This window comes from Tursiops truncatus, chromosome 5 (assembly GCF_011762595.2).
Source record: "Tursiops truncatus isolate mTurTru1 chromosome 5, mTurTru1.mat.Y, whole genome shotgun sequence".
NCBI classification, from domain to species: domain Eukaryota; kingdom Metazoa; phylum Chordata; class Mammalia; order Artiodactyla; family Delphinidae; genus Tursiops; species Tursiops truncatus.
The window spans coordinates 2,397,983-2,411,326 of NC_047038.1; the positions used below are offsets into that span (position 1 = coordinate 2,397,983).

At 65.9% G+C, this 13,344-nt stretch overlaps 1 protein-coding gene across 7 annotated transcripts in view; it reads left to right on the top strand.

Moving 5' to 3' along the window:
* The first annotated feature begins 463 nt into the window (after positions 1-463).
* Positions 464-13,344, top strand: part of DOK7 (docking protein 7) — a 41,123-nt gene continuing 28,242 nt past the window's right edge. For 2 of the 7 annotated variants that reach the window (XM_033856592.2, XM_033856595.2), the window contains exons 1-3: positions 713-905; positions 1,038-1,083; positions 11,918-12,148. In XM_033856592.2, the coding sequence (XP_033712483.1) occupies positions 852-905; positions 1,038-1,083; positions 11,918-12,148 (331 nt within the window). In that variant the 5' untranslated portion in view covers positions 713-851. Of the gene's footprint in view, positions 906-1,037; positions 1,084-11,917; positions 12,149-13,344 lie in introns of all 7 variants that reach the window. The other 5 variants (XM_073804788.1, XM_033856593.2, XM_033856596.2 and 2 more) reach the window with 5 other exon arrangements.

The window sequence follows — 13,344 nt, forward strand, 5'->3', positions numbered from 1 at the left end:
ACCACCTGGGTTCCCAAAGAACAGCGGGCAGCTGGACTGGAGCTACAGGGTGGAGGAGGGGAAATCCGGAAGGTCAGCGCTCCCCCACTGCAAAGGGGACTCTCGGGGGCCTTTATAGAGCAGCAGAGAACCTCTGTGCCATCCTTGCCCGGAGGGATAGCTCTCAGCCCCGGGGCGGGGGGGAAGGGGGAACCGAGACCGCGGCACTGTGGTCCCACTCACTACTGGGCAGCAACCTGCCCTGGGATTCCTGCTGCCAGGGGACGTGAATGAACCCCCCTCCATCACCCTGCCTGGGGAGCGGGGGTGGTCTGGGGGGAGCAGAGAGGGGGCTTGGAGGGCTGGGGGGCGGGGCAATGTCTCGGCCAGGGTCGACCCACGGTCATTCTGTGGTCAGCGGTGTCTGGTGACAGCTCGGGGTGGTGGGAGGGACAGGTGCCGGAGGGCGAAGCCAGCTCGGTTGAGGCGCACTTTAAAATTGGGCCAAGCGCTTGGACGCGCGGACGCCCCCTTCCCGTCCGGCGTTTCCTTTGCTTTTGGAGGGGAGCCCGCTTCCCCCGCCCCCCGCCCCGGGGTGAGCAGTGCCGGAGCGCCAGCGGCCGAGCCCTGCAATGTGCCTGGCTCCGGAGGGCGCTCAGGTGGCCTCAGGTGCCGCCGGGCGCAGCGCCGGGGCGGGGCGCCGGTAGGGCAGGGCCGGCTGGGCGCGCACCTCGCCCCGCCCGCGCGCCGCCCCGCCCGCCCCGCCGGCCGGCGCAGGGCCCTCCCGGAGCTATTTTGAAAGTGACCCTGGGCTGGGCGGCCGCGGGGCGGCGGGCAGAGGCGCGGCGGGCGCGCGGGAACCATGACAGAAGATGACCGAGGCGGCGCTGGTGGAGGGCCACGTCAAGCTGCGGGACGGCAAGAAGGTCGGGGCGCGCGGCGGGCGCGGGGCGGGCGGCGGACGCGGGGCGCGGGGCGCGGGGCGGGCAGCGGGCGCGGGGCACGGGGGGCGGGCGCGGGGCGCGGGGCTGGCGCTCACGCTCCCTCTGTCCCCGCAGTGGAAGAGTAGGTGGCTGGTGCTGCGCAAGCCGTCGCCGGTGGCAGGTGAGCGGGCGCGGGGCGCGGGCACGGGGCGCGGGGCACGGGGCGGGCGGCGGCGGCCTCCTGCGCCCGGCCGGCCCGGAGCGCGGCCAGCTCGCCCGAAATAGCCGGCGGCGCCGGGGCCGAGGGCTGTAACCGGAGAGCGCTCCGGCCTCGCCTCGGCCTGCGCCTGCCGCGGACGCCGGGACGCGGGACCCTTCCGCGACCGCACCGGGCCCGGGAGCCGTCATCTCAGACTCCAGGCCCGGGGTGGGGACCCCCTTGGCAGAAGGGCGGATTGAGGCTCGGAGAGGCCTGCGGGAGCCGGTGGAGGCCCGAGGGGCGAAAGGGCAGGAGCCTGTCCTGGCCCCTTCCCCCATCACGCGGCAGGGAGCATCCCAGAAAGTTCTGCCCCAGTTGGGGATTGAGTCGTGTCTTTGAATCCAAACGTGGATGGGTGTTCCGGGCAGCGCTGACCCCAGGCGGCCCTTCCAGCCTCCCCAGGTGGAGCCGAGGCTGGGCCGCCAGGTAGGAACGGAGAAGAGTGAAATGTACCTTGTGTGTGGGATCCGTCCTGGGAGGAGAGGACGGCCCCCTCCCAGCCCCCTGAGCGGAGCCGGCACCCCAGCCGGGAGGAGCCGGCTGGGAGCCCCGGAGCCGGGCATCTCCAGCTCAGCGGCCGGAGGCTCTGAGCTGTGCAGCTGCAGCTGTTTCCGGAGACAGGTGCCTTGGAGCCGGCCCAGGCTCCCGGGGGTCTGTGTGGGATGCTGGGGGTGTGAGCGCACGCTGCCTCACACGTGCCAGGCTGCCCGAGAGTCTTCCGGGACGCCTGGGGTGTCTGCCATTTCCTAGGCAGGGTGTGGAGGGCCCCCTCCCTGTGCCCCTCCCGGGTCCCCTCCTCCATCCCTTCTGCTGAGCTGGCTCTGGGAGCCTCGTGGTTGCGATAGAAGGGTCTGCTTTCGGCCACGGACACACTCACCTCCTGCCTGGGCCTCAGCTTCCCCTCCAAGGGGGCCTGGGCGCCGTGCACCCTTCGTTCAGCCGATCAGTCTTTCATGCCCAGGCCCTGCATCTGGAGCTGTGGGGTCCTAGTCCTGGGGAGCTCAGGGACGCCTGGCAGGGGTGTGGGAGGGTAAGAGCTGGGGAGGGGGTGCCCAGCCGGCAGGGAATGGGGGCACCGTCCAGCTGAGGGTGGCAGAGGCGGGGGTGAAGGCCGTGCTGATCCGGGAGGCTGTGGCCCGAGGCAGGGGCCTGGCTGTTGGGTGGGGGTTGCTTGCCGGGACGGTGGTGAGCCAGGGCCTGTGCGGCCTCTGGGACAGGTGGCCCACCCGAAGAGCAGTCCCGGGGTGGGCCTTGTCCCTCTTGGTAGGGGGGGTAGTGATCTGCAGCCCCTGGTGGTGGATTTTATGCCAGTATCCGAGAGCGCTAGTTGAGAGGTGAGCTCTGGCCGGCCCTGGAGGACACCTGTGGAGGGGGCCCTCGAGCACTGCCGGGGAGTCTGCAGTGGGTCCTCAACACCGTAGACTCTGAGCCTGTAAGTGGGCTTGTGGTCATCGGGCCTTTCCTGGGTCTCACCACGTGCAGCCCAGCGGTAGAGAGCCGGGGGCGTCGGGGAACCAGGACTGGACTGGAGGGGAAATCGCGGAGAAGAGGGGGAAGGCGCTCGGGCAGGACTGGGCCGGGGACTGGGAGCGGGGAGGGGATTAGGGGTGGCGGATGCGGCCCCTCTGGGCTGCTGTCCACTCTGAGCCCTGCGTCTCACGTCCTGGTCCCCAGGGTCTCAGAACCCCCGCGGTCGCTGCCGGTTATCTTAGCAGCGTCCCCTTTATCCTCACGCTGCACGAGGGCCGCGGTCATCCTCTTGCGGGTGCTTGGCCTGAGGCGGAGTTGCCAAGCTGACCCACTGCCCGGCTCTCGCCAGCCCTCCCCCTCTCTCCCTCCCGGTCAGTGCCAGTGGCCATGGTTCCCCGACGGGTCAGAGGCTCCGGACCCTCCTCGCTCTCCCCTCCCTGGCCCCTAGCTGATGAGCTGGCCCCTCTCTAGTGTGTTGGGGGGCCTGGCTGGGAGAGGTGCAGCCGCCTGGGCCCCTTATCCTGAAGACCAGCTCCCTCGGGTGGCCTTGGGTGTTGGGGGCAGGTCCTCGTACTTGGGGTCCCCACAGCTAAGACTCCCCAGATCCTGGCTGCAGCCAAGGGGGAGCCTGGGAAGGAGAGAGGAGGGGCCGCCCTGCCTTCTCGTCATGGAAACGCAGGACTCTTGTTTTTGAAAAGTATTTCCTTCCCAGGAGGGCCCACGAGGAGAGGTTAGGAGGGAATCAGGGGCTGCAGGCGGGCGGGGGTAGGAGAGCCCCTCTCTGCTTTGGGTCTTTTCTCCTGTTTTTGCTTTTCTTAACCAGGACCACTTGTTTTTCTTACAATAAAGTTTAGTTAGTGGAAGGAAGGAAAAGCTCTGATTTTTTTTTTGGCAGTACGCGGGCCTGTCACTGCTGTGGCCTCTCCCGTTGCGGAGCACAGGCTCCGGACGCACAGGCTCAGCGGCCATGGCTCACGGGCGCAGCCGCTCCGTGGCATGCGGGATCCTCCCGGACCGGGGCACGAACCCGCGTCCCCTGCATCGGCAGGCGGACTCCCAACCACTGTGCCACCAGGGAAGCCCTGATTTATTTTTTTTAAAAGATCTTTATTGGAGTATAATTGCTTCACAATACTGGGTTAGTTTCTGTTGTATAGCAAAGTGAATCAGCTATACCTATACGTATATCCCCATCTCCCCTCCCTCTTGCGTCTCCCTCCCACCCTCCCTATCCCACCCCTCTAGGTGGTCCCAAAGCACCGAGCTGATCTCCCTGTGCTGTGGGGCTGCGTCCCACTAGCTGTCTATTTTACATTCGGTAGTGTACATATGTCCATGCCGCTCTCACTTCGCCCCAGCGTCCCCCTTCCCCCGCCCCCGTGTCCTCACTTAAAGTGAAAGGGAAAACCTCTCACTGACAGAAGTAACAATCTTTATAAAAGGGAGCAATACTTCAGCGGGACTGTGCTCCTTGGGGCCTCGACCTCTGTCCTGGCCAGAGGATTCATGCCTGGATCCTTTCCCTTGAGAGGAGGGGGGTCTGGGCGCCCCCCGGTGACCCTGGGCAGCCCCTCTCTTCCTCCCCGGGTTGAGGCTTAGGATGGTGGGAGAGGTGTCTCTCGCGTGGCTGCCCTGTGGAGGGGGCGGCCCACCCACAGGTGTGGCACCCAGAGGGTTCCTGCGCAGCCAGGGCAGCTCCCCTGCCGTCTGCTCCGAGGGCCCTCAGAGCTCCGAGGGCTTCACCAACTCCTGTGCAAGCTGCGGGGGCTTTATTCAGCCCGGAAGAGCCCCCGGGAGGGACCCTGACTCCTGGAGCTGGCAGGGCCTCTGGGGGGTCATTGTAGGCGCAGGGGCTGAGACTGGCTGGCCCACAAATGACTGGGTGCTGCCCCCTGCCCACAAGCCCTTGGCCGGCTGGGAGGTCAGCCCCTGCTCCTGCCACCGAAGGTGAGGTGTTAGTCCAGTACCCCCTTCCTATCCCTGCCCTGAGACAGGCGCTGAGTTCCTGGAGGGCAGGGTCCCTGACTCAGCGTCACCCCTCACAGGCAGCCTGGCGGGGGCTGGGGCTGCCAGGTGAGGTACCGTGAGCCCAGCCACTCTCGGCAACATCTGGCCCTGCAAGCTTGCCCAGGAACCGCGGCCTCGGGACACCTGCCCCTTAAGCCGCCTGAGCGGTCCCACTGGCCTGTGCCCGTGCCTCTCCTGTGCAGTGGCAGCTCTGCTAACTGAGGTGGGCGCATTCCGAGAGGTTGGGCGTCCCAGGTGGTGATGGTGGGGAGGGTCCCTTCTCCGGTCCCACCTTCTGGCCTTGGATCTGCCGTGTCCCCCAGGAATGGGCGTGACTCCTCAGTCCTGGGCTGGGCAGGCACTCAAGGACAGGGTGTGGGTGGTGGCCAGCCATTCCGTCCCCACGGAGACCTCGAGAAGGGGGCCAGGGCTTCCTGCAGCCCCTGGTTCCGGACCAGGAATCGGAGCACCTGGGCTCAGGTCTCGCCTCTGCTCGGACCAACTGTGTGCCCTGGACGAGTCCTAGCCGGTCCCTGCGGAGGGTGGACGGGTGGTGGGCATGCATTGGGCCTCGGCACCGTCCGTTCCTGCTGCTGCCGCGAGGTCGGGGTAGCCTGCCTGTGGGAGCCCGTGAAGCCCCCTTGCGCCCTGCGTACACGGTGAACGTGCTTCCCCCGGAACTTGATCAGGAACAGGCCTGGACCTGTGGGTCAGCGGGGTCCCTCGGCTTCAGCCTCAGGCTCCGGCTGGCGGCCCGGTCAGCAGCCCCCATCCCCAGTGCTCGGCTGCCCCTAGCCCGCTGCCCAGCTGCTCTGCTGAAGGCGCTGCCCAAGGTCACTGTGACCTCTGAGGGCTCAAGCCAACAGCCAGTCCTCCGGCTGTGTCCCGTGGGTGGGCGTCAACCTCTGTCTCCTCTCCCAGCTCCCCCTGCTCCCCACAAGGCCCGGAGGTTTGTGTCTTCCCGGCCACCCGCCCTCCCCAGGCTCTCGGCCCCGGGCTAAACGCCTCTGAGTGCCCGTGACTGACTCCATGGTTATTTTTACATCTTCAGATGCGTGTGTCCAGCTGCCTGTGTGCACGCCGCCTGGCGTCTGATGGGCCTCTCAGGCTCACGTGTCCGGGACTGAACCCCAACCCCGCCCCCTGCCCCCGGCCCCGCACCCCCTCCCCAGGTGCCCCCCTCCCCAGTCCAGCCTCGCCCTCCTCTTCCTTCCCCTCACCCCATCATCCACCCACCAAGAGGTCCCATGAGTTAGCGCTGCCTCCGCAGAGGGAAGGCCCCTCCCGCTGTCACCATGGTTACTGCAGAGCCTAGCTTTGGGCCCCCTTTCCTCTGCTCGGCCTAGACCAGCAGCTCCTCTGGCCTGGACAGCTGCAGGGGCCTGGAGCTTTGCTGTCACCCTGTGTCCCTTCGCCACACGCAGCCGGGCTGGGCCCTCTTTGCTCACAGCTCTCGGGGCCCCTGGTGTGCTGGGATGCGGCCTTGGCCTGGCTCAGCAGGCCCACCTGGCTGGAGCCCGCCTACACCTTGGACCACTCTTCCCCTCCCTTCATGCCAGCCCTGCCCATGGGGTCCCTGCCTCTGGGCTTCTGCACTGGCTGTTCCCTCTAGCACAGTGCTGTTCCCTGAGGTGCTGCCGGGCTGGCGCCTTATATCCCTTGGGAGTCCGTTGTCCCTTTGGGAGAGGCTCTGACCCCCGTGCTCAGGCCCCATGACGGCCGCTGTCATCAAATGCCGTCCACCCCCACATGCCGTCCACCCCCACATGCCGTCCACTCCCACATGCCGTCCACCCCTGCCATCACATGCCGGTCCCCTGAACAGCTCTTCCTCAGAGTTTTCTTCGTTATCGACCTTTTTCAGCGTTTGACTGTCTCCCCTCTTGGGTTTCAGCTCCGCAGAAGCCGGGCTGTGTTCCCTGGGTCCCCGGGCTTCTCGTGAGCAGAATGAACTGGGCTGAAGGCTATGGGGGAGGCCGCCCCACTGAGGGACGGAAAAGGAGGTGGGGTGGGCTCCGAGGGGCCCCACTGGGGGTCTTTCAGTGGCCCTTGTGGTTAGCAGGGCCCACTATGGGCAGAAGAGGGCAGGGGTGGGCTGACCCCAGAGGCGGGCACGCTCCCCTGGGTGTCATGGTGATGGGGAAGGTCCCAGGCCCCAGGCTGAGGCCCCCGCTCATCCCGCTCTGTGCTTGCTGGCGTGTGGCGTTCACCGAGGGCCTCTGTGTGCCAGCCTGGGGCTGTGCTGGTGCCTTGACTCCGCAGGGTGAGTGGCGTCTGTTTCTCAGATGGAAAATAGAGGCTCTAAGAGCTGAGGGACGGGTTCCCAAACACGGATGGGGGACGTGAACCGGGTCAGCTGGTCCCCACTGTGGCGCCCATGCACAGTGGTGGAGTGTGTGCGTGTGTGTGTGCAAGCCTGCAGGTATGCGCGTGTAAGCACACGTGTGTGAGCACGCACGCGCGATCAAGTGTGTGGCTGTGCACGCGCACAGGAGTGTGTGTGCGTGTGCCTCCGCGTGCACCCCCTTGGTTTACTCTTTGACACTTTCGTCATCACCCCATCCGTGCCTCCTTTCACTACGATGACCCCGGGCCCCTCCACCCCCGGCCGCGAGCCGCCCAGGCCCTGCGGCGGCTTCATCTCCTGCCCCTGGAGTCCGGGCGCCCAGGGCCGGGTTGCAGCCTGGCTGTGCCCCTGTGGCTCCGCGCTTCAGCTGATGGGTGCTGCCGTGAGCAGGGTCCTCAGGCCCTCGTGGCCCGGCGTGGAGATCAAGCGGCCACGGGAGTGGGTGGCCCGGGGCGCGGGGCGGGAGGGCCAGTGAGCTTCCTCAGCAGCTGACCGGGACACCTCGCGGAGTGACCAGCTCGCTGGGCTTCCTGCGAGGGGCGCAGCCCTGGGGGCTCCCAGCGAGGGTCCCCTGTGGAGCTGGCCAGTCGGTGCAGGCTCCCGCGGCCCTTTGTGCGGCGCGTCTGCGGGAAGGGCTGGTGGTGTCACTGCTCCCCGGGGGCACTGGTGCTGTCTCTCCCGGGCACGACCTGCTTTGTCTCAGGCCCAGACCCGAGAATTGCTGTTTCTCTGGTGCCCGGTACTGAACAGCTTTCCACTAAACAGCGCTCCTCACAGAATAGGTTTTAAAATAGGATCAATTCACGGCCCGAAGTGATGGGGAGGGAAGGGGGTGGAGCAGCTGCCCATCAAAGGGCCCCACCCACGCCCCTCCCAGGAGCGGAGCTCCGCCTCAGCTAGAGGAGTCCAGTGCGGGGGGCTGGAGGGTGCCGGGGGGCTGGAGGGTGCCGGCTGAGGGGCTGGGGGGCTGCCGGGGGGCTGGAGGGTGCCGGCTGAGGGGCTGGGGGGTGCCGGGGGGCTGGAGGGTGCCGGGGGTCTGGAGGGTGCCGGCTGGGGGGCTGGGGGGCTGCCGGGGGGCTGGAGGGTGCCGGCTGAGGGGCTGGGCGGTGCCGGGGGGCTGGAGGGTGCCGGCTGAGGGGCTGGGGGGCTGCCGGGGCGCTGGAGGGTGCCGGCTGAGGGGCTGGGGGGCTGCCGGGGTGCTGGAGGGTGCCGGCTGAGGGGCTGGGGGGTGCTGGGGGGCTGGAGGGTGCCGGGGGGCTGGAGGGTGCCGGCTGGGGGGCTGGGGGGCTGCCGGGGGGCTGGAGGGTGCCGGCTGAGGGGCTGGGGGGTGCCTGGGGGCTGGAGGGTGCCGGGGGGCTGGGGGGTGCCGGCTGGGGGGCTGGGGGGGTGCCGGGGGGCTGGAGGGTGCCGGGGGCTGCCGGGGGGCTGGAGGGTGCCGGGGGCTGCCGGGGGGCTGGAGGGTGCCGGCTGAGGGGCTGGGGGGTGCCGGGGAGCTGGAGGGTGCCGGGGGGCTGGAGGGTGCCGGCTGGGGGGCTGGGGGGCTGCCGGGGGCCTGGAGGGTGCCGGCTGAGGGGCTGGGGGGTGCCGGGGGGCTGGAGGGTGCCGGGGGGCTGGGGGGTGCCGGCTGGGGGGCTGGGGGCGTGCCGGGGGGCTGGAGGGTGCCGGGGGCTGCCGGGGGGCTGGAGGGTGCCGGGGACTGCCGGGGGGCTGGGGGGTGCCGGCTGAGGGGCTGGACGGCAGCTGCGCCAGCCGTGGCCCGGCTGTGACTGGGCAGCTTCCACCAGGGGCTGTCACACAGCCCTGACCCTCGCCCTGTTCTGTTCATGTGTAAAATGAAATCAGTGACGCTGAGGGTGTGTTAGCTTCCTGGGGCTGCAGTAATGAATTGCCACAAACTGGGGGGCTTAAAACAACAGAAATGTGCTCTGGAGGCTGGAAGCCCAAAATCCAGCAGCGTTCACCCGCTGAAGGCGCTGGGGAGCACCCTTCCCACCTCCTCCGGCTCGGGCGACTCCAGGCCTCCTGGGCTTGTGGGCACGTCACTCTGTGACTTGGCTTCTCGTGGCCTCTCCTCTGTGCATCTGTCTTTCCTTTTTTGTCTCTTATAAAGACACCCGTCTTTGGTTTTTTAAAATTTATTTATTTATTTTTGGCTGTGTTGGGTCTTCGTTGCTGCGTGCGGGCTACTCTCTAGTGGCAGCGAGCGGGGCCTACTCTTCCTTGCGGTGCGTGGGCTTCTCACTGTGGTGGCTTCTCTTGTTGCGGAGCATGGGCTCTAGGTGTGTGGGCTTCTCACTGCGGTGGCTTCTCTTGTTGCGGAGCATGGGCTCTAGGTGCGTGGACTTCAGTAGTTGTGGCACGTGGGCTCAGTAGTTGTGGCTCGCGGGCTCTAGAGCACAGGCTCAGTAGTTGTGGCGCACGGGCTTCGTTGCTCCGCGGCATGTGGGATCCTCCCGAACCAGGGCTCGAACCCGTGTCCCCTGCATTGGCAGGCGGATTCTTAACCACTGCGCCACCAGGGAAGCCCCAAGACACTCGTCTTTAGATTTAGGGCCACGCGGATAATCCTGGGTGACTCATTTTGAGATCCTTACCTTGTTCACGTCTGCAAAGACCCTTTCTCCAAATAAGGTCATGTTTGCAGATTTGGGGGGGTCAGGACGTGGAAATGTCTTTTGGGGGCCCCCATTCACCCCAGTGAAGGCAGGCGAGCGTACGCATGGAGTCTCAGATCTCTGTAAGGAGTAGGATGTGAGCTGCATTTCAGTTAGAGCCAGGGAAAAGGGTCTCGGGGACACATGCTGGCTCTCGCGTGTAGGTCCCCAAGCCAGCCTCGCAAGTGCAGGCATCCAGGACGGCAAGACCTGCTTGGCAGCAGGAGGCGTCTGAGGAGCGTGACGTATGGGGCGACACAGGGGCTCGTAGCAAACGAGGCTGTAGCCCACGAGTCGGCAAACCAGGGCCCTGAGCCACATGCGGCCCGCGGCTTGTTTCTGTTGTAAAGTTTTATTGGAACACAGCCATTCACTTACGCGTGGTCTGCGGCTACTCTTGAGTTCAGTAGTTGTGACAGAGGCTGCGTGGTCCACGTAGCCGAAAACAGGTACTGTGCGACTCTTCACAGGAGGGTTATGGACTTTGCTCTCGGCTGTATCACTGGGAGCGTAACTCCTAGAACAAAGGGGTGACAGTCTGGCCCTGCCTTGCTGTTAAGGCCACAACTAAAGCGAACGGTGTTTCCTGTGACAGAAGGCCCTCACCCTCACCTGTGTCAGGTGATGGGGCTGTCACTGCTCCAGCAGAAGAGGGCCTGCCTTCGAGAGCTCATCTTCCAGGGTGGGGAGTGGGGAGACTGGAAACATGGGACAGACAGCTACCTAGAAAAGCCACCGGGAGAGATGCCGGCCTTCCCTGGGGAGAGGCGTGGCAGGAGGGGTCGGCGTGTCTGGGGATGGGGCGGCCCGTGTGGCTGGCCGGGCTGTCATCACGCCCGCGGTCCCTTCCCCAGCAGCCTCAGTGGCTTCCCTTTGTCCACGCACATTTTTACTGGGAGCTTTCTGTGCTCACCGCCTCCCCAAGCTTTCACCTCTTGGGCCTCTGGTGACACATCAGGGAGCACTTCCATAACAGCACATGCCCTTCATGCCACGTGTGTGACTAATTTCTCTCCGGGCCGGGCCACGAGTTTCCTAAGGGAGCCGTGCTCGGGAGAGAACACGCTGGAACCCTTGGGTGGGCAGATGGGTTTTTGTGGGTTCTGGGGTTTTGTTTGTTTCCCTCAAAATGAGAACACCTTTACTTTTTTCTGAGGTAAGCATTTCAAACCCTACAAGCAGGGTGTCAGACAGGAAGTGGAGCTCCCCCATCACAATCCCCGGATTTTGAGATACAGGCGTGTTGGAGTCCAGTCACCGAGGCTGGTCTGTGTGCTGCCTGGGGCTGCCTTCACGGGCGGCCGGGACAGACTGTCCACCCTCCGCCTTCATAAGGAAGGGGCTGTGGCTGTGCTTTGATGGCAAACAGGCAGGAAGCACCACCCTTGTTCTCCGCTGGCGGCAAAGATGAGTCTTGACTCCAGCTCGTCGGCATCTGGTTGTCACTTGGGTCTGTGGGGCTGCTTTTCCAGCGTTCGGGGGTTGGGCCGGGGGAAGCAGTTCATCGCTTCGTCCCGCGCCCGCCCCTCCGTCCCCTCCTGCCCGGACGAGGGGGCTTGATCGTCGAGCGTGCGGGGCTCGGGGCTGTCCGACACTTCAGTGTTCACGTTAGGCCCCGGACCCCTCACCTTCATCAGAGACCGGCGGCGGCCGCGCTGGGCGCGCTTAGGAGGGTCGCTCGTGCTCTGAGCTAGGGTGGTTCTCCAGGGCCACACAGGCGGCCAGGAGCGGCGGGGATACCGGCACAGCGATGAGGGTGTTGAGGGAAATGGGAACTTGAGGCAGACCCCGGCGCGTCCCCTGCAGGCTCTCGGGGGTGGCTCGTGTCGCGTCTGGCAGAGGGACCCAAGCCCAGTGGCCCTCCTGCCCTCCCCGGCGCTGGAGTCCGGCTCACACCCTGGAAACGGAGAAATCCAGGAGGTGAAGTGGCTCTGGGTGTGGCAGGAAGCCACCCTTGCAGGGCCGAGGCGGGAGGCCTGAGTCCCCGGCAGGCTCCCTGCTGTCCTGCCAGCAGCCTGAGTGTGGCCCCCGTGGCCCCGGGGTCTGGGGCAGGCTGGAGGCCCTGGCTGGGGGCCGGGGTCAGGTGGGCGGGCCAGCCAGGGCTTGTTCTGAGCCCACTTCCGCTGTGTGGCCGGGGCCGTGTGGGCGGGGTCACCCTCTTGCCCACGAGGAGGTGGAGCTGCAGGGTGGCAGGGCCCAGGCTCTCGGGCGAGCGGGGGCGGGGCCGGGGCGGTAGCTGCACGGCACCGCGTGCCTGACGGCCCCGCGCTCTCCGCAGACTGCCTGCTGATGCTGGCCTACAAGGACAGGGCGGAGCGAGCCCGCGGGATGCGGGAGCGCAGCAGCCTCGCGCTGGAGGACATCTGCGGCCTGGAGCCCGGCCTGCCCTACGAGGGCCTGGCCCACACGCTGGCCATCGTCTGCCTGTCACAGGCCGTCATGCTGGGCTTCGACAGCCGGGAGGCCATGTGCGCCTGGGACGCCCGGATCCGCCACGCGCTGGGTGAGGGTGAGTGACACCGGCGCGGGGCTCCGGGGGCCCAGCCTCTGTCCTGAAGCGTCCCGCGGGCCCCACCGACGGGCTGCAGAGGCCGGGACGCGACTCCAGGCCACGGAGCCCAGGGCTTGCGGAGCGCCCTCCGCCTGGCCGCAATTGGGGCGGGGGGCTGGGGGGCCGGCCGCTCTTGAGCTCCCTGACTTTTGACCCCATTCGTCTGAACTAGAGCTTTTAGCCCCAGCGGGCGGCTGGCTGAGCAGTGATCCGCAAGTGCGGCCCTTGGCTTCTCACGGGGTTGCCTGGGCCCAGAGCCGGGCGGCAGGAGCCGCGCGGTGTCGGGAGCGCCGTCCCCCGCGTGTCCCTCAAGGGGAGTAGCAGGGTGCGGGGAGCGCTCTCGGGAGATGGGGGGACCCAGCCCACCTCTCAGCCCCGCCGCCCACCCGGCCGTGTGAGCAGAGGCGGGCGGGCCCCCAGCTGAGCCATCAGAACCCATGATATTTTTAAAAAAATTTAAAAAAATTGAAGTAGAGTTAATTTACAACGTTGTGTTAGTTTCAGGTGTCCAGCAAAGTGGTTCAGTTACACACATATACGTATATTCTTTTTCCTGTTCTTTTCCGTTATAATTTTTACAGCTAATGAGTAGAGTTCCCTGTGCTATACAGTAGGTCCTTCTTGTTTCCCCGTTCTATATAGAGTAGTGTGTATATTTTAATCCCCACGTCCTAATTTATCTCGAAACCCGGGATATTTTAACACCGTATTTTAAAAATTCAAAATTAAAGCCAAAAGCCCGTGACGAACGAAGTGTCAGAATTCAGAGTGAAGCTGGGCTCCGAGCCACCCTCAGACATTCCCGTCCTCAGCTGCCCCAGCGCCACGGCCGGCCTGGTCTCGATTCATACATTTGCTGTTTCGCTCACCGTGGGCTTTTTGCGTTAATTTTTGTTGTTTAAATAATCACTCAAATGTCAGTGATCTTGGCCACTGTCTTGTGCTCAGGTAAGGCCCTTGCTCACCTCACACCAGCCCAGCCCGGCTAGCGGGCTGCGGCCCCTCCCACCTCCGGGCGCCCCCAGAGCAGTCCCCTAGTCTGGGGACGTGTGGACGGCTCAGTGAGGGGATGCAGTGGCAGAAGGGAAGAGCCGCGCCTTTCCAGAAAGTTCTGCGGTTGGGGGTTCCCGCCAGTTCAGCCTGGCTCAGGGCAC